At 33.8% G+C, this 27,302-nt stretch overlaps 3 protein-coding genes across 8 annotated transcripts; 2 read left to right on the forward strand and 1 right to left on the reverse strand.

Annotated features, from left to right (window-relative positions):
* Positions 1-1,612: 1,612 nt before the first annotated feature.
* LOC125843256 (uncharacterized) lies at positions 1,613-5,650 on the forward strand. Of its 6 annotated transcripts, none has more exons than XR_007443955.1 (4): positions 1,613-1,987; positions 2,569-4,261; positions 4,827-4,957; positions 5,295-5,650. XR_007443955.1 is itself a non-coding variant. In XM_049522470.1 (4 exons), exons 1-3 carry the CDS (start codon positions 1,650-1,652, stop codon positions 4,217-4,219), a joined length of 1,848 nt encoding a protein of 615 aa, XP_049378427.1. In that variant the 5' UTR covers positions 1,613-1,649; the 3' UTR covers positions 4,220-4,261; positions 5,289-5,650. The 6 variants fall into 6 exon arrangements, 4 of the variants coding, with proteins under 4 accessions (XP_049378427.1, XP_049378423.1, XP_049378425.1 ...); XR_007443954.1 differs by having other exon boundaries at positions 4,827-4,907; positions 5,289-5,650; XM_049522470.1 differs by lacking the exon at positions 4,827-4,957 and having other exon boundaries at positions 2,569-3,074; positions 3,216-4,261; positions 5,289-5,650.
* Positions 5,651-6,422: 772 nt separating this feature from the next.
* On the reverse strand, positions 6,423-12,842 carry LOC125843259 (uncharacterized). Its single transcript, XM_049522475.1, has 7 exons — positions 12,567-12,842; positions 11,726-11,962; positions 9,395-9,503; positions 8,804-8,849; positions 8,592-8,677; positions 7,495-7,553; positions 6,423-6,849 (listed from the first exon to the last, which is right to left on the reverse strand). Exons 1-7 carry the CDS (start codon positions 12,632-12,634, stop codon positions 6,747-6,749), a joined length of 708 nt encoding a protein of 235 aa, XP_049378432.1. The 5' UTR covers positions 12,635-12,842; the 3' UTR covers positions 6,423-6,746.
* Positions 12,843-14,151: 1,309 nt separating this feature from the next.
* Positions 14,152-18,770, forward strand: LOC125843056 (uncharacterized). Its single transcript, XM_049522298.1, has 14 exons — positions 14,152-15,327; positions 15,461-15,664; positions 15,790-15,894; positions 16,030-16,095; positions 16,179-16,343; positions 16,459-16,533; positions 16,627-16,772; positions 17,360-17,495; positions 17,588-17,657; positions 17,753-17,883; positions 17,959-18,015; positions 18,080-18,262; positions 18,369-18,461; positions 18,654-18,770. The coding sequence occupies exons 1-14, from the start codon at positions 14,152-14,154 to the stop codon at positions 18,768-18,770; spliced, it is 2,724 nt and encodes a 907-aa protein (XP_049378255.1).
* Positions 18,771-27,302: the final 8,532 nt, after the last annotated feature.

Raw genomic sequence — 27,302 nt, forward strand, 5'->3', positions numbered from 1 at the left:
ACTATCTTTAAGTAGCTTTAAAGAAATTATCTTAAGGAATAATGTTTTATTGCTCTTATAACATGTAAAAGTTAAAATTAAGTTTAAATCCACATAAAATCACATATACCCACAATCCGGTCAACATTTATTTTTTTAAAAACCCACTTTTACTCTGCCCCACATCCCACCCGCGCCGTACAACCTTAGAACCACCCCACCCCGCATAGACTTAAATCCACCCCGCCCCATTGCCATCCCTAGAAATATTTTTTTTGGATAATAAATAACTACGAATGACCTACATTTTTCTTTTAAAAAAAGGGAATTTACTCAAACGTGGAAAAGTTTAAGTAAATGTGAAATACTAGCTAGCAGTAATAATAAGCAGTAAGAAAAAAATTCAATGTACATACAAATTTAAGAATGGAATATACAAAAATACTTCATAAAGCAAAAGAAACTTGGAAAATTTAGAGAACTAAGATAAAAAAAAAAAGATGTGTATTTTTAAAATTATTAGAATTTTCTTACTTGGTAGAATTCCTACTAAGTGATGGTTACGTTTGATATTTCTAAATTTTCTCCAATGAGCTTATATTATAGTATAAAAATTTAATGATGTAAAAAAATTGATATCAAGAAGTAGTACACTTTGTATACGTTAAGAAAAATGTTGTAATGTCTAAGTAAATAAATATAAGACTTTGAAGTGAGATAATAAAGAAGCACACTCAAGTAAATAAAAGAAATTTCTCTAAAATAAAATATTCTAACTAAAAAAATAAAATAACAACTTATACTCATATATTAATTATAAAAAACAAAAACTATTTGTTTCTTACCTTCTGTTTTTAATCTAATGGGTCATAAAAAAAGAAATAAATTGGGTATGTAATTATAGATATACTTCATAATAAATGTATATATTTTAAAAAATCTATCTAAATAGAAAGCTTATCAAGCTAATTTTTTGTGTAGAATTTTTTAGTATAAATGTTTAGATATTTTGATATCAAAATGTGTATATATAATTAACTCATATTATAGGGATATTTTTAATGTTCTTTTATCCAACATTATTCCAATCACCAATAAAAAATTGCAGTTAAAGTTAATCCTTACTTAATTAAAAGTTTAGTTTTCAAGCTTTGGATCTGAATTTTTTTTTTTGGGACAAAAAGCCTTCCTATGACCAATGAGTTTCGTAAATTTAAATTAATTGGACTTTAATCCAAAAAAAAACTAAATTCTAATCCATAGCGAATTTGTATTATTCTTTTCCTAACCAAAAAGGTTGGGGGAGTTAAATTTGTGTTATATATACCACAAATAATCGGAACAAACTTATCTGCATCGGATGTATAAAAGTTTCAAATCCTTTTTTTAATCAGTGATTTTTCTCTCTATTATTTCAAATATTATTCGTAAAATGTATAACCAAATATAAGTTTATTTTTAATTCGACTTTACAGCTTTTAAATAAAGTGGAAAAATATTTGAAATCGAACCAAAAGTGAAAAGCCTAAAAGAAAAGAAAAGAAAGATCGGGCAGTAACCCGAAATTCATGAACCGAATTACCCGATCCGATTAAATCCAGGTTACTCATCTATCTATAAATTAGGGCAAATAAAGGTTTAGATATTTTTCTCTTCTCTTTCCAACGAAGATGTACAACGGAATCGGCCTACAAACGCCGCGAGGCTCCGGCACCAACGGCCACATCCAGACCAACAAGTTCTTCGTCAAGTCGAAGACGAACAAAGTCCTTGTAGACGGCGGCAAAGGTTACGAATCCGGTCAAGGAACTGCCGGAGTGTCGAGGAAAGCCAATAAGGACATTCTCGAACATGACCGGAAACGGCAGATTCAGCTCAAACTTCTTGTCCTTGAGGAGAAGCTTGCCGATCAGGGATACACTGATGCTGAGATCTCCGAGAAGCTCGAGGAAGCGCGAAGGAATCTAGAGGCAACATCTGAGGAATTTGGAGGACCTACCTATGAAAAGTAATTTGATTTTCTGAATTGTAGTTATACTTTTTGCATAATATACGCGTTGGATCAGTTTTTGGTTATGAACTAGCTAATGAATTTCTGGATTTGACTGATTTGTTGCTGCTATCATTCGTGTTTGGAGAATTCTCCATGTATTATTTATGGAGCCAGCAGAATTGTTAAGGAAATAGAAATATGATAAGTAGAAAGGAAATTGGGAAGGGAAAAGAAGTGTGGTTATCACTTGCAATTTTGTGATGCTTTTTTAGTTCATATTTTGTTTTGTTTTGTTTTTGACCTTTTAAGAATTTGTTATTGACTATGGTACTATTTTGAGAAGTTGGGATCTTTTTGATTTAGTAGGCTTTTTAAGGAGATAAAAAATGCTGTTTGCTTTCATTTAAATGTCAGCTTAGGACGATGAACAATAGAATTTGGATACAGATATGATTAAGTCTGGTTGATTTGTGTGTCCTCTTAATGCTAAATTTCTAAACCAGATCCAAAAATCAGGACCTAATTTGTTAGATTTTTTCAGTCTTTTTATAGATACTGTGAGGTTGATATGCAATAACTAAACTTGTTCATTCCAGGGTTTCGGAAACACAAACACACCAGATTGCTGCTTTGAAAGAAAAACAAATGGAAAACTTAAAAGCTGCTCTCAAGATAGGGGCTGAACACGAGACTCAGAAGCAGCAGCATGATGCTTTAGCTCATTTTGAAGAGGGTGAAGTTAATGACTTGGCAAAAGAGAAGGACGAGGGTAAGCGTCATAAGAAAAATGAGAAGAGGAGAGGACGTGACAATTCTTCTGACACTGACAGCAGTGAAAGCCATGCCAAAGAGTCTAAGAAGATCCGTAAGAAGGCTCATGATAGTTCTGATTCTGATACTGCTGGTGGTAATAAGTCAAGAAAGTTGTCTGCCAAGGACAAGAAGGCTAGAAGGCGGCATCACAGTGACAATTCATCCTCTGATTCTGATTCTGACTCTTATTCAGAGTCTGATCATGAGAAGAAACACGTGAAAGTCCATAGGAGACATTTTGTGGGTGATGATGATGGCCGTGATGCAAAAACCATTAAGCTTCAACAGGGTAGAAGACATGATTCTGATGAGGATGACCATGTCAATGACCGTGATGTCAAAAACAAGACGATTCAGAAAGAGAAAAGACATGTTGCTGAGGATAAATATGATGATGGTCATTATGCTAAAAAAAAGACCTCCCAAAGAGGTAGAAGACATGATTCTGATGAGGATGACCATGACAATGACCGTGATGTCATAAACAAGATGATTCAGAAAGAGAAACGACATGTTGCTGAGGATAAATATGATGATGGTCGTGATGCTAAAAACAAGACCTCACAAAGAGGTAGAACACATGATTCTGATGACAATGATGATGGTCGTGATGCTAAAAACAAGAAGTCACAGAGAGATAGAAGACATGATTCTGATGGTAGTGATCGTGATGTAAAAAGCAGGAAGATTCAGGAAGGTAGAAGACATTTTACTGAGTATGATGATGTTGGTGATGCTAAAAATAAGAAGTCACAAAGAAAACACTATTCTGATGATGATGATGATGGTGATCTTGATGTAAAAAGCAGGAAGATTCAGGAAGGGAGAAGACATAATACTAAGGCTGATTATGTGATTGATGGATCAAGTGCTAGTCAGGATTTGTTGCGGGGTAAGAGAAAACTAGACGATGAAAGCCTGGATCAACGTGAGGGGAAGTCAAGGAGGAGAGATTCTAGTAAAGATGAAAAGTATGGAAGGGCTGATACTGAATCTGAGAACCCAAATAGGTCATACAGGAGTGCAGAGGATAGGAGTAAAGATCAACAGACAAGAAGATCTGGTGGAGAATATGAAGGTAATGATGGAGAGCGTGAAAATATGATTCAGAGTGGGAATGAGCTGCAACGTGAAAGCCGACGAGAGAATCGAGATTATGAAGTGCGTGGACAGGAGAGAAGAGAAAGCAGGGATGATGACCGCTGGGAAAGGAAACACAAAAGAGATGAAGAGGAAGATCAGTACTGGAAGCATGAGAAAGAAGGGGAATCTCAGCGTGGAAGGCATGAACAGGAGGAGGAGCGTAGAAGCAGAATGCGTGATAGTTACAAAGGTCATGATTCATACAAGAGGGCTAGACATGATGATTCACATTCTAGTGGAAGGAGAAGATTTGACGATGAAAAGTATGCTGATAGGCAGACTAGGCGGTGAAAGCTGCTCTATAGATATTGTGTCATGTCAGAAGATCAATAGGTGAGTTCAAACTTGAGATAACTTGCCTTGTTCTTTACGGGAGAGGTCCGTTAAAAATTAATTTCATAAAGAAACTCATAATTCGAGTACGTTTCTTTTTTATTAATTATGTACTGCTTAATTACTTGCAGAGTCCTTCCACTAACAAAATATTCCCATTTAAACTATGTACTGCTCAGGTATAAAAAATATACTGCTAGAAGTGAAAACTAAAGTGTCCTTGAAAGTAAAAAAAAAAGGCGTTAGAGCTTTGCTGACCTTAATTTCACTAACACCTTCAATCAAATGGGATAGTCACTTTCTGCTTACGTCTGCGGTCTTGGTTTTTACATATGTTAATAGTATATGGGTTTACATCCCCGTTTGTTTTTTCTTCCAATAAATTTTAAAAAGATGTCCATGCTTTTCATGGAAACTGGAGCTTTGATCATACCAAGCTGCCATTACCATTTGAGTGGACAATTCTTCAATTTCAAAATTGCTACCTGAATCTTGAAAGAAACTTGAATTGTGCATGAGTGGATGAGCTGTTGAAAAGAAAGGTAATCTTTTTGCTCTTTGGCAGGTGTTTTGCTACTATTTAGGGGTGTTCCTTATTCGAACTTAGCTAGTCTATGAAGGAATATAACTGCTGGTCAAGGCAAGGGTAAATTCCCAAGGCAATGAGATGTAGAGACATTGGTGCTAAACTGGAATGTATTTATATATTTGAACAAATGATTCCTTTATTGTTAATCAACACCAAAAATTTGATAAGAGGCTCTTGTTTTCTTTGGCTAGATTCCTTACACCTACGTTAGGATTGTTCGTTATATCCCCCCTTTCAAACTGATTATATCGTTGGGCTCCAATTCTCTTACAATTTTGACACAACGATTCGAAGATTTATGGTTACTGCATTGAACATGCTCTTTTCCAAGTGCGCTATGCTTCAGAATGAAGCTTAAGAAATGTGCGCATTTATATCCTTTAGAAGAATTACATTATGTGATAGGCTGACATCCTCACAATTTGTTTTCTTTGCCAGTTTCAGCAGCTCAGTGGAGGGGAAGAAGTGGCTGATGTCTGGAAAACAAAGCATAAAGAGGCAAAGCTTGGTTAGCTGTCTAGTACCAAAGGGATGTGTGTGGGGTTTAGTTGTCGAAATACTCTGAAGTGTAGCTAACGCCTAAATGGGATTTTCCTGATGACCCTGAAATTGTTGTGCAAGGGTTGACTGTAATAAGTTCTTTCGTTGTCATATCTTTGACTCTTGTATGATATCTTATTTGGGAATGTGTGCTACATTTGCTTCCTTGGGTGAAGTGAGGTTCCAGGCTCATGTAGAACATGCATGTTTTCCTTTTGGTGATTTTGATTGCAATAGATTTTGCAGAACATGTTTTGGAATAGATGATTTGGATGCTTGTGGTTGTTCTAATGTACACTTGAGGTCTTCTATTAATGAGGATGATCACACACGCCGCACGCATACTTGTGTTGTATTGTGTAGAGCTTTTCTCTATCCTTGTTCATAGTTCATACTATGCCAAAAGCAGGTTGGTAGCATCCCACCTCCTAAAATGGCTGGTCTACTCTGCAAATGTACGCAGTGAACAAACCACTCAAGCATTTGGCATAGTATGGTGCTGCTTTTCTCTTAGTTAGATGTCTTAGTTTTGTGTTCTGGATACGAAAAAATTCTTGGTGGGGAACGTTTTCCCAAATGTGCTCTTTAGTCAGGCTCTAGTGTGTGGATGGAAACCAAATCTTTTTAGTTATTTTCATGAGAAGTATATTCAGAAAATGTATTTCATGATGTTTGATTTGTGGGTGGAAACTGGAAAGTACTTTTGAAATGAACATATAACGAGTAATAGTAGTTATTTTGATTTAGCTTTCGAGGACTAGACATAATAGTAATGTCTGAGTGATAGATGGAACAAGTCATGCGAACTAAAAGTTAAGATAATTGTAGGTAAAAAAAAAAAAGGTCATAATTGGGAAATCATTTTTCTCTTCGATGAAATATTTTGCACAGATCAGACCCCAATTCCAAAGACATTCTTTTTCTATTTCCAGAGTCCTAATGTGACTTTGAAAATTTGTGGTAAAAATAATTATTTCACTTAATATCACTAAGGCAAGATAGACATATTGTACAAAAGAAAGGAGTATCAAATAGGTGGCTTGAACTTCAGCCATGGAAGGATGAAGTTTTATACATATAATATACATACATAAAATACATGCCGAAGGATGAAGTTTTATACATATAATATACATACATAAAATACATGCTGAACCATCTTGTGCACACCTAGACTAGTCCAAGTGCGAAGTCAGGAAGCTGAGTTGAAGCTTGCAACATCACACAAGTACAAGTGTCTGGTAAACTTGTCCACCAAGATAGGAGCAAATGTGCTCACATGTAGTATTATAGCTAGAGGTGTCCTTGCGGAGCCATAAATGTAGTTAACTTACTCAGGTACAAACGGGGTTGGGTTCACGACAGAGATTTCTGATATTGTCGAACCCAGTTATCATAATCCTGAAGCAGTTGTTGCAATAGCAACGGTACTAGCCTGTCCACTAAAGCTTGCATCATTCTGTGTAAAACATGATTCACGATTAGGATTGAAAATTTGAGATGAAGTACAAAAGTTACAGAAATAGGAAATAGAATTTGATGTTAAACATGATCATTGTGTATGAAAATTATGATGGCCGTTTCTATTTTGCTATAGAAATATCATTTTGAAAATGGAAATGAAATGTCTGCAAAGTGCAGAACTATGTTTATGCAATAATAAAAGAGTGTTCAACTGAATTGGTCACCATTAAAACTAGTACCAAATCTATGAAGACCTCTATGTTCATTTATACGCTGATAAGCTGAAATTATCAAGAAAAAGTGTCACCGCTAACTGGTCATGATCAACTTATCTTCTGGAGCGAAGGGAATTATAGATAGAACTTGGCAAATGGAAACATGCAGACGTACTGAGGTTCAATGAGATGGACTATTCTTACTGCAAATGATTCCGAAGAACTGTATCTCTAAAATCTAGCAAGGACCACTTATGACCCTCGGATTCTTTGCTTTAATATGGACCTTGCTCTAAGAAAAATCCAGGCACAACAACGCACACATATCAATAAACAAAGTGTTAATGTGTAATTTAAACTGCAATATTTGTTTTTATTACCATTTCTGATTACAGAGAGTAAAGACAGTGTAGCAATACACTTACAAGTTACCGGGACTCTCAACAGCAGAAGTAGGCAGCATGGTGAATGGCATCGTATATATCTGCAAGAACAATCTAAGGTGACGACTTTGATCTGAGGGTCATAATATTCAAGAAACTTCTCTTGTCAATATGATAATTGTACTGAAGTTGTAGATATTCAAAGGAAACATATCAAAAATACGTTTCACTGTGGCATGAAAATAATCTAGTCATTCAAATACATTTAGACCTCGGTTTTGTGAAGTGGAACAAAAATTTGAAGATTGATCGATCATTCATGACCCATCAGATCTGGTTAAATCCCACATACCACGTTATGATGTCACTATGCCTGACTCCAAGTCTACAACCAGATGGATCAGTGCTATTTACCTTGGGAAGTTCAGACTTGAACAAAAGAAGACATTGTAACTTGAGAATTTACAGGGAGCACAGTTAAAAAGTTCATCCCTATTCCAATTAAGCCTTAACAAGTCAATGATGAGAAAAGTAACCTTAGATTCTATACATATATATGACACTATAAACATATAATGTGTTATCAATCTAACAATCTTGATAATAGGTCTTTTTGTTTCCTACTGTTTTATGGATGTCATGCTAAGAGTACTTTTCTCTGAATAGCAGGTCCCTCATAGAAGCATATCCAAAAGGCATAAATAAGCATAGATAACTAGAGAGGCGGCTATCATTCTACAGAGGAACAATATTTACTTTTCCTGATTAGTGTGGGTCAAGGGTTCAAGCCGTGGAATCAGCCCTTGATGTGGTGTCAGGGTAAGTTAAGCTTCTACATGACACCCCCTTGGGGTGCCTTCCCAGACCCGCATGAACGTGTGATGCTTCGTGCACCCTGCTGCTCTTTTAGTTAGGAAAAATATGCTACTGTAAATCATATATGAGGACAAGGAAGTACTCTCTTTATCCCTTGTTGTATGTATCTAAACATGCACGAGCATACAGTGATGTTGTCCCAGAGAAATTTTAAGATGAAGAACCGGTGACCTTTTGTTTTTGAGAAGCTTTTCTACATTTGCCAAAGGAAATTTTTCATGAAGAATAAGCATAAAATATTTAGGGAAGAGAGTGATAATAACCTCGAGAGATATATTCAATTTCACATCAACATCGAGGAAAGTCTGAGACCCAACTGTTTCCCACGTTATATGGTTTACCATTGATGCTGCAAGTTAAAAATACATTGCATGTGTTTAAACATGTAATTATAAATTATGATAAATATGTTACAAAAGCTCAGCTTCGTTCAATTTGATAAAAAATGTCATGCTCGAATGTTGTTTTGGTATACCTAAAAAGTGGTCATTCTGCTGCTCTACCAGATCAGAACCCTCAAACTGCAATGAACATCAGAATTTAGGATTATATATCTTCTTAAAGGATAACTTAACTGTAAGAAACACAGATCTCAGATTTAAATGGAAAAAAAGAAGAAGATCCCAGGACATGTATCTCAATCGCAATGAGGGAGTATTAAGTTATATGTGGGGGATGCTAACGTCCAGAAGAAAACTGTTCTCTTGCATGTACAAAGACAGGGGAAATTAAACCTTAACTCACTCCTTGCTCCCCTCCTCTTTCTATCACTCCCTCTTCTCTAATGGTACTAACTACCTTAAAAGCAGATAGCCGCAAATGAGAACATTATCACTCTCTGTATCAATTGCATAACTGGCGATCATACAAACATGAATTCATAAGAAGTCTCCAGACAACTAAAGATCTACGAGCCTTCAGCTACCTCGTGAAAGAAATCAATTAGAACCTCAATTGTGATAGAAACTTTTGAAGATTCTTGGTCTAGAAGAAAGAGGTGTTGGACAGCACATCAGAGATACTAATTCCTTCGGTTGGGTGATGTTTCCAGAATAAGGAGCCTTACCTTGCAAGACAACATCTCCACAGTGCAGTCTTCGCTGGTCGGGTTCACTTTTAGTGTCAAAACAGGGGCAACTTCAAAATTTAGAAGTTGAACTTGTGGAAGAGTACACCTGCAATTAAATCATAATCAGCAAGATCTTATAACTCTTATATGGGATGTATAGGCTGCGGTGGACACATGAACTATTTTCTCTGATGAAGATTGGAGTATCTAGTATCCATACATGAATGTTCCTGATTTTCTATCACCAAATAGAAAGGTACTAGCACTAAAGTAGTCAAATGCTCTCAGAGACTACGGGCCATTTCTATAATATGATTATTTGACAACTCCACTGAACAGTTCTATCCGGATCTCCTAATCTATGCTGCACTTTACCCTTTCTTTTGATGTGCCATATCTTTGATGGATTCCTCAACATACACGGAAAATATGCTAAACGTTAACCTTACATTACATATAAACTAATAAAAGTCTAAGACACAGCTCAAAGATTGCAATATAGTTCTTGAGGATTTCATATCTTCTCGGTTTACACACTTGTTTTCCAGGTATAGGCCGGTGGTTACCTTCTGGAACTGAAATCTGTTCTTCCAAATGCTTAGAGAACCTAATTAACCATATCATCTCCTCCGTTAAGCTAAGTAGGTTAATTAATGTGTACTGATATCCACACACTAAAGGGGAGAAGAAAATTATTTTTACCCCAAGTTTGATTCTCTATTCAAGAAGCCAAGAAAGGGTTGCTAACCCCTTGCTTCTAAGTTCTATCTAAGAGTTGGGAGTTTAAGTCACACGGGAGGTAAATATGAAAAAACACTGTTAGGCCTTGGGGAAGGGGAATTAGGGGCTGGAGTTTACCAAACTAAAAAAGGTATCTTTATTTAAGAAAATCAATCATCTGACATCATCTACTTAAGGTTGACAAATTCTGGTCATCTATGCTACAGAACAACCAGATTTATATATTCTGCTCACTAAGATGCTATAGTAAGATTCCATAGAAGTCTCAAAAAAATATTGTAGTATATAATTAGTGCAAATGATAGCCATGTTCTTTTCAACATAAATCCAGTGGGATTTCAGATCTGAGTAAGAAGTTAGGCTACTTAGCATGTCCATTGTTGATTAGTTGCTATTGGAATTCATTAGTCATCTCTCATATTTGGAGAGTAGAATCTCATTTATATGCAGTTCTACTTTATACATCAGAAGATCTTGCTTGATAGTCGCTGGAGTTTTTGTTGCGTAAGCTGCTGGTTGCACATTTCTTTGCCCCACATTCAATTGGCTCTTGCAAACATCCGTTGAGACTTGGTTAGTGTTACTGGATGCTCATAAGAATTGACTTTTAATTAAATGAGCCTCTGTTTTAACTACTTTCTTTCTAAGTGGTAACATGACAACTGGCAGTTTTTGCATAAGTTTCTTTTCACAAAGAGTTGCAGTAAGTCTTGGTTTAAGGTGGTGCCTTGTGGTCAGGAGCACTTAGCTTATTAGCTTTTAATTATAAAAAATGTTTAGGTTATAATCTTATGTTGATATCACAAGCACAGGGAGCTAACAACATTCTTCTTTTGAAGATCGAAGTGTGAACCTGGGGAGAGGGGCTGATATACCAAGAGTTTACTGTTGCTAAACTAGCACAGACCACAAGAAACTTCTTTATATCGGTACATAGACCAAAAGAACCTACAGCTAGGATGTATGAAGATTTTGAAAATCAAAAGCAAAAAAGAACCAAAGTCTCACATCATCATAGTTTATGAAAGCAAGAATCAGGCTATGTCAGCAAATATCAGGCGGTCATTAGGCAACACCTACTCACAAAGCTTAGAAATCATTAAGCCTTTCTAACTACTGATGAATCTCAGAAACAAGCTTCTCAAGTTACCAAAGCAAAATTAGATGCACTAATTAATTTTAATTCAAATTTATAGTAGTTATTCCATTCACATTTGATGACCTAACTGTACAGAATGTGGATCTGTAAATCATTTAGAATGCAGCATAGAGGCGAATTCCCTATGCCTTATGGTTCATATACCAATAGAAGTAAAAGAGTAATTATAACACTGTATGATATGGTTAACTATTTCAGCATCCTAATAGTTCAATCAGCTTCATCTCTTTGCACAGTGGTGTTTGTTCTACAAAGCTTCTTTTCTACGTATCAATGATGTTTCCACTCGTACTTGAAAACTACTTAACACCTAGCTACAATAATAAAATGCAACATTTCACACAGCAAGAACAAATGATAGAAGAGAAAGATGGAATGTCCTTGGACCAAAGTACCTAGACAAGAGGCAAGAAGATACAAATCATTACCTGTACGTATTAGAATCAATAGATTCAAAGCTTTGCAAAGCTCTCTTGTTCAACATTGCCTCAACACCAGATTTATGGCTCAGAAACTCACTTATATGCAATGATTTATTGTCTCCACCAATACTGTCATGTTTGGGGAGCTTAATTCTGTCCTTCTTCCTGGCAGAAAGGTTTGCTCTCTTAGCATCTGAGCTTGACAAGTTAGACTTGATCACTTCGACAACTCCAGCTCTCTTCCTGAAAATCCTCATTTTCATTTAGCCATAATAGGATGAGGAAAAAAAGAAGATTGAACACTCACTATTCAATTTGTTTCTCTTACTTCCCCTCTTAGTCCGTTTAAAAGAAAACGTCTCTTTCCTTTTTTGGCAACTCTCTAGTTCTAACTTTCCACGTGACATGAATAAGACCACAAAATTAAAACGCATTTTCGTACAATCTAAATATCTTTAGTTTAAGACCACGTGGTTCAAAAATAAACAGACGGAGTATTTACTTAGATACACAATCATTCCCTTTCAGTCCTTCCTGCCTTTACTTCTCTACTCTTTAATCTCTTATCATTGTAAAACAGACAAAGCATAAGGCTAACAACAAGTCATGAACATATCTCTGAAAAAACATGAAATCTATTGTTCAATAGGAACAAATTTGTGAATTTTTTTCTTGATTCTACTATGACTGAACTAAAATCATATCATTTAACAAAATAACACTAACCCCACCCCCTTCCCTCTCACCCCACCAACCCAACAAGAACAATTTCATAATTTAACATGAGCAACATACTCAAAAATCAAAACAAGATAACACCACCTGGGTTGCATAAGAGTAAATTCACCTTGAAAAGGAGCATTCTTGGAATTGAAATGATGGAATTGAGCAAGACCCATATTGAATAACCCTCATAACTACTTGTTGATGGGCAGCTTCTAAGCTTTAATTTACAAATTAATGTGTAATAGCCATGGCATTGAGGAGAAATTGAAGCAAAGTTATGATTTTTTTTTAAGCTGGGAAAGTGGGTGTGTGCACATTATGTGTTCCTCCATGTTGGGGAGTTTGGCTCATCACCATATCTATCTATTCACGTGTACAACTTGGAAAAAGCTACTCCAAAAATAGGGATTTCTGTCCGAATTTAAACTTTATTGGTTTTGATAATAATTTCAAGTTAATTTATAAAATATTTTAGTCTATAATTAAATTTCTAGCTTTTAAATAAACTTTACATTTTTTCTATTTAATTTATTGGTTAAATCAACTTTTATTAAATTTTTATTGCTTTATTTGTTATTTTATACTGTAATATTTAATAACTTGACAAAATTATTATTTTTCTTTACTATGACTATATATAACCTACCAAATTATAAAAAATAATTTGAAAAGGTTTTATTGGTAGGTTATGTATAAAATTAGCTCATGAGCTAAAATGATCAATTTGGACTAGATATTAACTCAAATTTTGATGGACTAAAATGAATTGAACCGAAATGAGTTGAACTAATAAATAAGTGGGTCAATAATCAATCCAAATTTGAATAAATTAGACAAATTATAATTTTATGAGCTAATTTTGACGGCAAAAAAGGTAGTGTTAGTGGATCAATAATACCTATGATATGATATGACATAATAATTTTTTAATACAATTAATAAATATGCCTCATTATCAAACAACAATAACAATAATAACGTATTTAATGAAATCCCACAAATGACGTGTGGAAAAGATGAAGATAGATATAAAAAACTAGAACTAACAAGAATAGAGCAATCAACCTGTATCCTCAAAAATAAGTCAACACTCTATTACCAACTAACCTAATACGCAATCATCACACCTTCGTATTTAAAATCATATCATTAGTAATCTGATGTTGCGTCATGTCCTGTCTAAAATAGAGACCAATTCACCATATATGTATTTTCTATAACAACTCATATTCTATTATACTCGCTCTGTCCCAATTTATGTGACACATTTTGAATTTCAGATTCAAATAAGTCCATCTTTAATTGTAAAATTTTCATATATCTTTTAAATATTTTGGATTGTCAATTATTGTGACCTATCGTACTTTTTATTTAGTTTGCAAATATATAAATTTCATTTAAAAAAATTGAAGATGTTATTCCTGAATTCTCAGTCAAACTTAAATTGTTTGACTCTTGGAAAACGAAATGTGTCACATAAATTGGGATAAAATGAGTATTTTCTATTCCAAAATTCTTAAACGTGAGTGCCAAGAAACAAACCAAGATAGAATCCTAGCCATCCAATCTTATTAACCAAAACTCAATCACAACCGTTAAATTAATCACCAAATAAACAAAACAAATCACTATATTCAAATTCTATTAAACCCCGCCAAAACCTGTAACAAGAAAAACTAACTTTCTTCCTTACCAGCTCTGCTTCAATGGCGACTACACCCAAATCAGCAAAGAAACTCCCGTTTATCGACCTCTATAGTGACGATGATAAGCTTCGTAAATCAGCAAAAACTCTCTTCAATTATTCCAAAAAATACTTCCCAAATTCTTTAATTGAGGAACTTTTCCAAGCAATTGAATGTAGCCCACCAGGATCGCGTACAGGTATTCTCTATTACGATGTTTTAAGCGATGTTTTACCATCCCTTTGGACCAAACTTTCGTTAAGTAAGCGAAATGACTTGAAGATCCGTTTACATGAAAAGGTTTGGCTTGAAACAGATTATGAAACACTCAAGGCTTGTTCATCTTGTGTATCGAGTTTAGCGGGTTTACTTTTCCCTAAAAATGAATGGGTTTTATTGTTTCACTTAATGTTTGAGTATTTGGGTACGAATTCATCGAACGGAAAATTGTGTGTTATGCTTTTATGGAATGAATTGATACCAAAATGTCCTGAGGTTTTCGTACCTTATGTTGATTTTTTGATTGAGGGGTTTACAGACCTTATGCCTACTATATTGGAAGATCATCGATGTAGGGTTGCTGCTGCTAGGGCTTCTGTGAAATTGATTTTGTATTATTCAACGCCCGCGAGTTATTGCAAGTTTTATGGTCTTTTAGAACATGTGATAGTGACTTTGTTTGTGGCAATTGGTGAGGAAGATCTTGTGTGTAGCCTTCTTGAGGATTTGATTGTTTTGGTTGGGGTAGAGACCGCGGTTTTTAAAGTTAATATCGGTGTTGTGGTTAAGTATATGGTGAGGATAGCTGAGAATTCGAAGTTAGGGGAAAAGTTAAGGCAGCTATCTATAGAGTTTATTGTTACTTTGGCTGAGGATAGGGAGATTGGGTGTGGGATGATGCAGATGGTACCAAAAGAAGAAGTTACTAAATTGCTTAGTGTGTTGATTGTGATGTTGGTGCATATTAAAGATGACCCTTGTTGGGGAAATGCAACTAGTGATGATGAAAATGAAGGGCAGTTGAGTATGTGTAGTTATGCTATGGAGAGTTTAGATAGGCTAGCAATTGCATTAGGGGGAAGTGTAATTGTGCCTTGTTGCGCTGTGGGCTTGTTCGACCTCTTGCATGATCAAAATTGGAGAATTCGTCATGCTGCCGTAACTGCAATTGGACTGATTTCAGAAGGATGCTCAAAGGTAGTATTCACTCTTTCTGCTGCGTACACAGCGTACACACTACCTCTCTAGACCCCACTTATGGGATTACACTGGATTACTTTTGGCAAATGAAATATGTTTTGAGTTTGATTTCTGGTCTGGAAATTCCCAGGCATTGTTACTGGAGATGGAGAAACTTGTGCAGACTATTGTGAAACTAATCCATGATGAGCACCCTCGAGTATGTTGGGCGACAATTCGTACAATTGGTCAGCTATCAACATATCTGAGCCCTTGTTTTCAAGAGCAATATCATCAGCAGCTCCTTCGAGCTTTGATAGAAGTATTGGATGATGTTGATAATCCCAGGTTGCAGGTACTTTTAATGACATATGACCAATGTATTAACTCTTTGTTCTCTAATTGAGAACTCTTGACATATCATAACTTATCCATTGCAAGTACATCTGGTTGCCGACTAATATTCTCTCTTGTGTATAGACACGTGCAGCTTCAGCGATACAGTTGTTCAGTCAAAATTGCAGTGCAGATGTCTTGAAACCTTACCTGCACAATATAGTGCGTAAATTAGTTGGGTTTCTACAGGTAATGTCACCTTTACCAATCTACAACATATTTATTTGTTCATGTGTATAAGAGTAAATGACATAAGCTTTTAACTGTCATATCTCTGATGTGATTTGAGTTTATCTTTAACAAGTAACATGCTGCATATTCCAGAGAGGAACGGCAATGATGAAGGAAGCATCTCTTGCAACTTTAGCCTCTTTAGCTATTTCATCACAGGTACTTTACTTTCAGGGGTTCAAAAAGAACTCTTTTCTTCCAATGCTCGAAGTTCTAAACTTCATTTGCTTGGGACACTGCAGGAGGACTCTGCATACTTATACGATTCTCTAATGCCTTATCTGAAAGTTATCTTGGAAACTGCTACTAATGGTACAAGTCGCACGCTACTGGCCAAATCCATGGAATGCATTACCATGGCTGCAATGGCTGTTGGAAATCAAGCAATCAATGATTATGTTGAAAAGGTGAATACAATTTATAAATTTCCATTAGCACTTAGCAGGCATTATATAAAAGTGAGACTATCAACATCACTTAAGATCTGAAAATGCATTTACCTTATGTGATATGTTATTTTAGGTCACTGCAATACTCATTTCACTGCACGAAACTCAAACGGTGATAGAAGATCCAATGAGGAGACTTTTGTTACTAGTATGTTGATACAACTTAGAATTTTGAGCAACTTTCATTTTCTTTTCTTTTCTTTTCTGTTTTTGGCTAATTTACACTTTGATTCTATGACAGGAATGCGGTAGACTATGTAAATTTTTGGGGGCAGATTTCCTTCCTTATCTGAGTCTTGTCATGCCCGTTGCGCTAAAATCTGCTTTGCTAAAGAACTATTTGAGTGTTTCTGATAATTCAGATACAGATGATTCTGATTATGAAAGGTTGGATCTTTTACTATAGCAACTCGTGCGAAGTTTTATTTAGATGGATGGCATATGTATTTAGTACTATCACTATGTAATGATGTAGATGGTTGTGAGTTTTCATACAATTTCATTTCATTTCATGATGTATTAAGAGTTCCGCACATGCTATACCATATGAAACTGCTATGTCAAACTATAACGTAAATAAAGTGAATATGTTAAGTGACTTCTGTGAATCTTCCTGTTTATTTAGAGACAACATCTCCGAGTCAAAGGAAAACATCTGGTCTTTCCGGGCACTTAAGGTTTCACAGATGTTTTATGAGGTTATTAGTCACTGCACTTAAATAGTACAGTTTGATGAGATAAATTTCTATTACCAACCTTTAATTGCAGTCTTTCGGAAACAGCCTCTCTACCTTCCAAGGTAAGGGCAAGGTCTGTGTGCGTACTACCCTCTCCAGACCCAACTTGTGGGGATTACACTGGGTATGTTGTCGTTGTTGTTGTAACCTGAAATTGCAGGAAAAAAGTGAAATAAGCAACTTTAATGGAATAAATTTGTTGAGGATGTCTTCAGCTGACATAAATATCTTCTGTAGCATGATTAAAGCCACTGCTGGGAATAAAAAGATCGGGATAAGAGCTGCACTTCTGGAAGAGAAGGCCTTGGCCTGTCATATGCTATGCTTCTTCTCAACTGAGTTAAAGGAAGGGCTGCATTTATGGGTTAATGAGGTCTGTCTAGAAAATGACAGGTCATAGCTAATCTCATTTACAAAGCTTACAAAGTAGCATGTAGATTTTTACTTAATTTGTGGTTTATGCAGGTTGTTAGTGCTTTAGTTCCGAATCTTACCTTTAAATTCAGCGAAGAAGTTAGAATGGCTGCCGTTTCTGGTAAATTTTCTACATGTGTCTTCTTATAATCATTCATTTCCACATTATAAACCAAACCCGATTGTTTGCTAAATTGCATTTATTCCTTTTTGTAGCAATGCCGTTACTGTTAAATTCAGCTTCTTGTGCTATGAAGAAAGGGCTGCTTGTAACAGGTTGTGGCCAGTCCCCAGTTCAAAAGCTATCTGACACTATTAACTCATCTTTGCTTGATGCATTAAAAAAGGTAATTTACCTAGTGGTGCAGCAAAAGTTTAATCAATATTGATACGATCCTTAGGAAGTTCTACTTTCCCTCTAGGAGTCAAAGGTACAAATTCAAGAAAGACTATTGGAGGCATTCAACGAAAGCATTCAGGTTAATAACTCTCTCGTCTTCTGTATAGCTTATTTGTCTGTGCACTAAGAAGTACTTATCACAGGTTCAGGGTTCATGTCTAAGTAAACACCAAGCTGAAAAATTTGTTGATGGCATATCAAAGGTTCTCTCCAGATGCTCATACCGCAAAACAGAAAGAGAGAAACGAGCTAAAGAACACACAGATTCAAGGAAGCAGGAACTACTTAAGGAGGAAGCTGAGCAACACTTAACTATATGTAGAAACGTTAGTGTTTTATCTCAACATAGCCTCTAATATATATATATATATATATATACTTAACAGGACCTTAGAATTTCCTTCATCGGTTTCTTTGTTTTCCTGAATTCAGATTGGCATTTGCCTTGGAACTATGGTGAAAAAATTGAAGGCATCATTCTTGCCACATTTTGACAGGTTTTTGCCTTATGTATCACTTATGTGGGTAAGTCACTCTCTCTTTTGATGTACTATATGTACAATTCAATTCATGACACCTCTTACTGAAGCATCATAAGTGGCTAAATTGATATAAACTTCTCGTTAAACCAGTCTATCAAGAAATTCTAAGGGGAACTTTTAAGGTTTCTTTGACCTTACACATTTCCTTTTCACTTTTCTACCTACTTCTGTAAAGAGTAATGATAGAACAGCAGAAGAAAGAAGAATTGTAGTGCACCTTTTTCGTGATGTTGCTGAGCAGTGCCGAGAAGAAGCATTCAGGCACGTCTTGCAATTTTCAGTGTCTTATTAATCATGATAAGCTCAGTTGGCTTAGCTGAACGTCTTTTTTACTATTTTAAAAATCAGGTACTATGAGGACTGGATACCTCTCCTGCTTAGAATTTACAATCATAAGAATCCAGATGTTCCGCAGGTTTTCTATTTTTTCCTTCTTTTACTATTTGTTTCCCTAGTAAGTCTTTTGTGTATCCTTCAAACCTGACATTCTCTATCTTTTCAGATCGTGGCAACTGCAATTGGTATTTGTGCTGAATTCGGAGCAGATTTTCTTAAGCCTCATACTAAAGGTAGCTTTGTGTGTTATAATATGCTTAAGGTATCTATTGTCTCCACTAGCAGCATCTGACTTAGCTGCTAATGGTGTTTGCAGGAATACTCGGTCATTTAAAAACTGCACTGGAGAATCCTAATGCAAAACACCCCGATAACATCATGGCTTATGAGACTGCTGTTTCTACCTGTGGGAAGTTAAACCAGTTTGTCTCAGAAGGCATCTCCTATGAGGTGCTCTCTTACTACTCCTTCCTATATCATTCCAAAAGAAAACTTCATACACTAGAACACACATACGATTTCTCTTGATTGTAGTTTTGATAAATTTGTCATTTATCGACTGACATATCATAAATGTTCTTGTCTCAGTACATCCTGCTCTGGCTTAACCACTTACCAATAACATGTGATCTTGATGAGGCTAAAATCAGTCACGAACTGCTTTGTTCAATGATGGAGACGTAAGTATTCCCCTTTAGGCTACAGCAATAAGTAATCAATGATTATCAGAACTTCAACATTTCTTATGCATGCTTGCAACTGTGCCTTGATCTTTCAGGTCAGAGCAGAAAGTTATTGGCCTTGGCGGATCTTATATACCGATTATAATAGCAATTTTTGCTGAGGTAGTTTTCCTTTACAGTAGTACCCTTCATCTTATGTGCACTAAGATTTCCTCCATTTCATAAGTTTATCTTTATCCTCTAGGTTTTATGGGCAGGGAACAATTTGGCCTCAGAAGAAACTAGGACGCGAATTATCAATCTATTGAAGAAGTTCCAAAGAGAACTGGAGCCTCTTGTGTTGTCCAAAATATTTGAAACATTACCTTTACCACATCAAAACATGTTGCGCATCGTCTTGTCCACCTAGTAAACTGTTTGTGCATTCTTTGAGTAGATAGATACATGTACAGAACGGAAATAGCTAACAGGAAAAATCGCAGACTCATACTTGTAGAGTGAGAAAGATTACTGTAAAGAGTGTGATTGTATACATTGTAGAGGAGATTTTTGTGTATTAAAGGAAGTTACTAGCCAAGATCATTTAGCACTGAGGTTGTTTTGTACTCCATTGAAGTGTACTAATTGAACATTGTTACATTTTGGTCTACTAACTTGCTTAACATCATCAAGGCAAACTTCAAGTTACATAATCATTTGTGTTTTGATAACCGTGATGTCCAGGACAGCTTGTATGGACCTCAACTAATATTGCTTACACGGTAATGCTTTGATACCTCGCAGCAGTATACTGAATAACTATGTCCACCTAGCCTTGAGTAGATAGACATAGATTTTCATTTTGAATTACCATTTGTTTTCATTAAACAAGAGACAAAAGAAATTGAAATCCAATTCGAGTCCAACAAGTTTTGACTTTTGATTTTGAAAATTGTTGCCTATGAAATAAGCGGATTTGAATTTCCAATTTATCTTAAATTAAAAAATAAATATAAAAAAATTAAATGTGCTCGAGGGAAATCGAACCCCCATTCAAAAGGCAAACTAAGCTAAAGCAAGTTTCAGTATTTTTTAAAATAGGAATAAAATCATTAAACTGTGCTTGCTTCATGGGCAAAACATCAAGTTTAACAAATTTCGACCTATGGTCAAATATTTTGATTTCTGATCTTAAAAGTTGTCTATGGGGTTAGCTGGGGGGGGGGGGGGCTCAAAAATTTGAAAACGATCCATTTTTAAGGTTATTGCATTTAGCAACTTTCACATTTAACAAACATAAAAATCATATATGTATGTTATAGTTATAGTTTGTATAATTGCGTTTCACAGTACACTTTATGTTTGCTATGGAGCATCAGATTGTATAACTCGCTGACAGGAGCTTTAGATTTGTATAATTTCGCTGACAGACTATTTGTATAAATCGTTGACAGCCTCTCAATTCAATTTTATGTGTTTGTATATATCTGCATAAAATTTGAATTTTTATACAATTGAATCGAAATAAAACATTTGTATATCAAATCTCTCTTCTCGCTTTATACAACACAAATTATACATTGTAATTTGTATAATCTATGTTTGTATAAAGCGAGAAAGAGAGAAAGGCAAAAGTGAACTGGACCAGGAAAGATTTGTATTTGTATAGTTATAAGTGTATAGGATGAAAATATATGTATTCGTATTTGTATATACAGTTTTCTCTCGCTTTATACAAACACAAACGCATTTTATACATTTGTGTTGGTATAAAAGCGAGAGAGGCGAGGGAGAGACTGGCGAGCGAGAAACCTAGGGAGAGAGGCGAATGACAACTGTTTGCTATGGGTTACTATTAAATCAAATTGTGATTATAGCATTTAATTTGAATTAATAGTTTGTTATTTTATACAATTTTACCTTTCTTAAAATCGAATAGTTCACCTAAATCAGCCTGGACACTAATAGGTTTATTAAAAATGGGCCGACTTTAGAGTCCACTTTTTTATGGGTTCTCTCTTTTTGGGCTTCAAAGAGCCCAAACTCATCTTAGGTGAGACCAACGAGTATAGAAAGCCCAAATATACTAAACCATTGCTAACTTAACTATAAGGGGTCGTTTGGACTTTGGTGTGATGGATAAGGGAAGTTACTTTCGGGCTAAATTTTGAGTAGCCTTTAATCATTTGTTCATTTGGTGTGATGGATAAATATAAATAGTCTTGGGATTAAAAAAAATAGTCCAAGAATAAAATTTTGGTGTCTTGTTTGGTTGCCGTGTTTGGGATAACTTATCTCACCATTTATACCACAGTGATGAGACAAATTATCTCATATACATGGTGGGATACGTTATCCCGGGATAACTAGTCTTGGGATAACTTGTTCCCGACCAAATGATCCCTAAGTAGTGGACGTCTTTTTAATTTTTATTTTTTAAAATACAAATATTCCATTAGACAGAGTACATAGCGGTTAAATTTATAACAACATATACTTGTAATTTAGACGAAACACTCCAATTTGTTTTTACTGAGTTTCGTAAATATCTGATGTTGATGTGATTCATAATTTTTTTGAATTTGTTTAAATAATGATTTTGTAAGTTGAAGTGTTCAACTGACACAATAAAAATAAGATGAGGTGTCTAGATGTTCATACTCAAAATTGAAGTATTTACTTATCATACGTCAACATTTACGAAGGTCAGGAACATGATAATCACACTATCAAGTTCAAGAAGATAATCAAAACTAAAACAATTTAAATGAACAAATAAACACATATATTCTATATGTAAAATCAAATCATCATGCTAATAAAGACAATGATATAGCAATTTGGAAAATAATAGATACTTGAAAAAAAAAAAGAGATTTGCTTAATGCGTATGTTTATATATATAGGCCAAATTGAAAGATGTAGATGTTATCTGAATTCAAAATTAAAGAATATATTTGTGTTTTATGCCTTGATTTTTTAAGTATCTATCGCTTTCCAAATTTATCACTGCCTTTATTAGTAAAATAATTTGATTTCACACTTCTTGTACATCATCTCACTTACACATTTCTTACCAAACCAATCTTGAAAGTTCAAATAACATGTTTTGGTAATAAAAATGCAAAAACATCTTCTTCTTCATTTTAATTATTAATCAACAAAAAGTGATTATTATCCTCTATCATCACAATACATATATATTTCTTTTTGGCTAGCAAAAATCAACACCCAAAACCTTTGATGAAAAAAAAATGTAACTATTTAGCCTTATATATTCTTCATTTTTTTGTCTAGTTGAAGAAAATAGCACACATTTTTTTCACTAATTTTTTTTTTTGAACATGTAGAATCTTTTGTAGGGCTACCCTCCAATTAATTCTCAATAAACAAAAAGATATTTTCTTGGTGAATCCTAAGCCACTCGATCATTTGACAAGGACAACTAACATATTGTACCCCATACAAATATAGCCCACTAGTACTTAGAATTCTGTGTTCATAGTTAGATGAAAAGAACATGTGTCTGAACTAACATGGGTTGTGGCAAGAGCACTTCATTCTTAACTAGAGGTCTCAAGATTCGAGTTTTGTATATTCGCGCTTTGTATATGAAGAAAATTTTGTTGAATGCGCTATTCCAAACGGGTCATGCAATGCATGTAGTGTGTGATCCGAATTTAGTAGGGGCTCCCATGTGGGCTCCGAATACTAAATGAGAAACCAAAAAAAGGAAAAAGAAGTGGCCAACTTACTAGCAAACGAAAATATTCTTAGTAATATCTTCTTTTCTTTTCCTTTTTTAATCTGGAAGTGATCGTTTAATTTGGCTTTGTGATATAAAATTATGAGATGAAGTTAAAGTTTTATTTGGATATGCGAATTTTTTATGTTGTATGTTTCTCATACATTAAGTTGTAAAACTATTCAAATTGTCTCAAATCTTTATACTATATTACCAAATAAGTAAAAGCTTACAAAATCTCATAATACACTATCACAAAACTATTCTAAAAAATACAACATAAATTGATCAAACTTAATTTAATAAAAAAATCAAAATTGAACATTGGTTGGTAAATAAATTTGATCTAACATAATAAATTTGGGAGTTAATATCTTAAAAGGTCACTAAAGTATGAGAAATTATCTAACAAAGTCATTAAACTTTGTTTTGTATCAATAAAATCACTCAACTTAAAGCATATCTTCAAAAATCACTCAACTATATTTATTATTAAAATAAATTAAACATGACAAATAAAATACTTTTCATGCCATGTAATCATAAATCCCACAAATAAATAAAATTTATACAATTTATTTATTATTATAACAACCCACCCTGAAACCCATATATCCGATTCATGCTCTTATTTTCATTATTTCCTCTAGCAAATTGTATAGCTGAAAAATTGAAGTTGTTGGCAAGTTACAATTGTTAGTTCTGATTAGAGAAATTAAATCATCACATAAAAAAATATGAGAAATCAACTTCTTTATCTTTTTATGGTCAAATTATTCCCTTCATTGTACAAATTAACTTCTTAAAAAATATTCTCTAACTTCATTAAATTCATGTCCAATCTTTTACATATCAATAATATGAAAAATTAATATTAGTACAATTGAAGATACTTATCTGTGTAATGTCACGAGACTTGAAACAAGTAATTAATTATATAGTAGAAAATAAAAATGTAAAATTAACTAATACTCCCTCCATTTCAGCAAATCAAAAATATATATTTTTTAAAATACTACGTGCCATTATCATTAAATAATTACATAAATTATTAGTTGTCAAATTAAAATTTCCATACATAATTCGTAAAATAAATTTGTGTCGAGGACCTTGAAATCTGATGGACTAAACCACTGAAAGACCTCAACATCCAAGAATTCAAAAATGTCACTGATAAGATCAAACAGATAAGTAAAAAAAAAATTGAAGCCAATTTATGGGTGGGTCTGGTATAATAATAAATAGATTCTATAAGGTTATTTATTTTTGGGGTTTATAATTACATGACATAAAAATAATCTTTATATTGTATCATGTCAAATTTATTTTAATGATAAATGAAGTTGAGTGATTTTTAAGATAAAAACTTTAAGTTGAGTGATTTTATTGATACAAAACAAAGTTCAATGACTTTACTAGATAATTTTCTATAGTTCAATGACCTTTTAAGATATTAACTCTGAATTTGGTGAATATAAATAGTAAAGTAGGAATTGATTTGAAGTAATATCAAACTGGTGAGAATAATTGTTATATGAGATATAAATGATTTAAAAAGTAATGGTATGTATAAATTTTATCGCTTTATTTATATATCAAAATAAATGATCAGTAGATATAAATGAGAAGGTTCTTTTACAAAATATAAATTTGTGGGTCAAGTTTTATATTTAACAAATCCCAAATCATGACTTTTGGACAATTTAAGATTTCATCTCAGGAGATGAAATCAACGTGAAATCACATGTCCAAACATTGATTTCATCTTATGATTTCATAACACGATATGCACATGACCAAACACCTACTTAATTCAACTGTTTATTTGTATTGAAATTTTCATAAAATATTTACTAATAGTAGATTTAAAACTTAGTTATTATTATTTGAAGTTGTTATCCTAAAATTCTGAACTCATAAAATTGAAATCTTGTTTCTTCTTCTAAATCCGTTACGATGCATGTTTAACTCTCTCCCAATTTATGTGACATCTCTTACGCAGTGGACCTAGAATTTTCATTAAGAGGTGTCAATGGTTGTAGTAAAAAATATAATTATGAGGCTAGTAAGACCTAACACATGACCTCAAGAAATTTTCACAACACCTTAACCACTAGACTATAAGCCTTTAACATATGTCAAAAAGTGTCAATACTTGTATACACAATTATTGAACCAAAATTTGACCTCTATATTCAATGTAATTTTCTGACAAAGGAGCGTCGCTTGACACCCCGGGATAAAGAAGGGTCCGCCCCATATCTCTTATATTTCAAGAGTACGAGCTTTTGTTTTTTAACCATTATTTTCTTGATATGTCTTTTAAATTTTAATTATTGTGACTTGTAATATTTTTTATGTAGTTTACACACATATATATAAATATTTGTAAATTCTAACTAAATGTCTGAATTCATGGTTAGACTTTAAAATTTTAACTAAACGAAATTTGAATTGTGCCACATAAACTAAAACACGTAATATTTTTTGCACCAAAAAGAAAGAAAAAATAGCTGGAAAAGAAGAACCAGATGATTTCTTTTGTATCTGATAATTAGCAAACCAAGAGAAAAAATCAGATCCCAAGTTGGCCTTGTGTTCTTAGCTAACCTCCAAAATATTGGCTGTGTTTCTGCATAGAGCCAAACATATTGCAATTATAGCACATGGCTGTTACATTCTTTTTCCATCTTCTTTATAATAATATAATAATAATACTTATATGATTGTTAACATCAATTTAATTAGAGATAGTGAAAGGTTTAACCATAATTCTCATTTTAGTTTCCAAATCAATGTTGCCTAGGTAGATCAAGCCAATAAATGAAGTACATCTTTATTAAAGGAGTTAATTTAATCCTACTTTGAGTGCTTTACCATAATGCCTTCCTTAATATTCTTACTCTCCCAAAATAGTTGTTAGGTAAGTTTTGTTTTTCGAGAGTCAATTTAGATTAATTTTTTGAGCTAAATTAGATTAGATTAATTTAATATTTAGTTAAGATTTAATTTAAATATTTAAAAATTATACGAAAAATTTATAAGTTGTCAATATTTTGCATATTCTTGTACTACCCTCATTGCGCATCCTGTGTAACATTAAAGAAAGGGAAAGCACATATTACTGCGGCGGAAGGTCGTCTCCCAACACTTGGGACCCTATTCACCTCTTTGAGTGAATCGATAAATAGGTTTGATTGTCCATATTTTTTATACATATCAGACATTGCATTCCCCCTATAGTTGATCTACCATTATAAATTGAGGCATATCTTTTGGAGACGGTCATGTCATCGGCGGCAAGTGGATCATTCAGCTGAAAAAAGAAAGATTTCATTTTGTTACCGACCTTCTTCCCTTGATTGGTGTTTTAGGTCTTCTTATCCAAAGAAAATGCATCATAAAATATTGATCATAGTTCTGAACTAATTATTAGTTCATATAATTTCTCTCTAAAAGCAAATCGTGACAAATACTCTGAGACAATAAGATATAAATTAAAATTGCTTAATCAATCGGCAACTCAACATTTTTGTGTATAGTAGATACATATTTATCTCGACTAATTTAGATTTGTGCCTCATAAGAGCTCATTAAAAGAAAACCCTCCAATCACAATATTTTTTTCTTTTATTCTCAAAACTCGAATCAATTTTTTTCTTATTAAGAATAAAAAAATTCTATTTATCCCGATCCAATCCTCGGCGATGATAAGTGACAACTCTACTAATGTGATGAGATATTATAATAATGGATTTTAGACAACGACAATACTAGTGTTCAAGAAATGTCTTCGAATGTCTCTTCTCTTGTTTTAAACCGCGTCCTTAAGCCCTACACGTTTTCTTCATAATTTAGAATTTTCTATACGAATAAAAATAAGAAACTCACTTATTTTGTTACAAAATATTTTCTTCTATACCGTACATACTTTTAAATAGTGACAAAGCTAAAAAATATTCTAAAAAAAAGATATTCTAAGGGGAATCAAAAATGTAAAGAGTAAACACACAACTAGCCTAAAGGAGTTCATCAATATTCATCATTACTATGTATTTATATAAAAAAATAATTTAATCAT

This window comes from Solanum stenotomum, chromosome 10 (assembly GCF_019186545.1).
Source record: "Solanum stenotomum isolate F172 chromosome 10, ASM1918654v1, whole genome shotgun sequence".
Classification (NCBI taxonomy): Eukaryota; Viridiplantae; Streptophyta; class Magnoliopsida; order Solanales; family Solanaceae; genus Solanum; species Solanum stenotomum.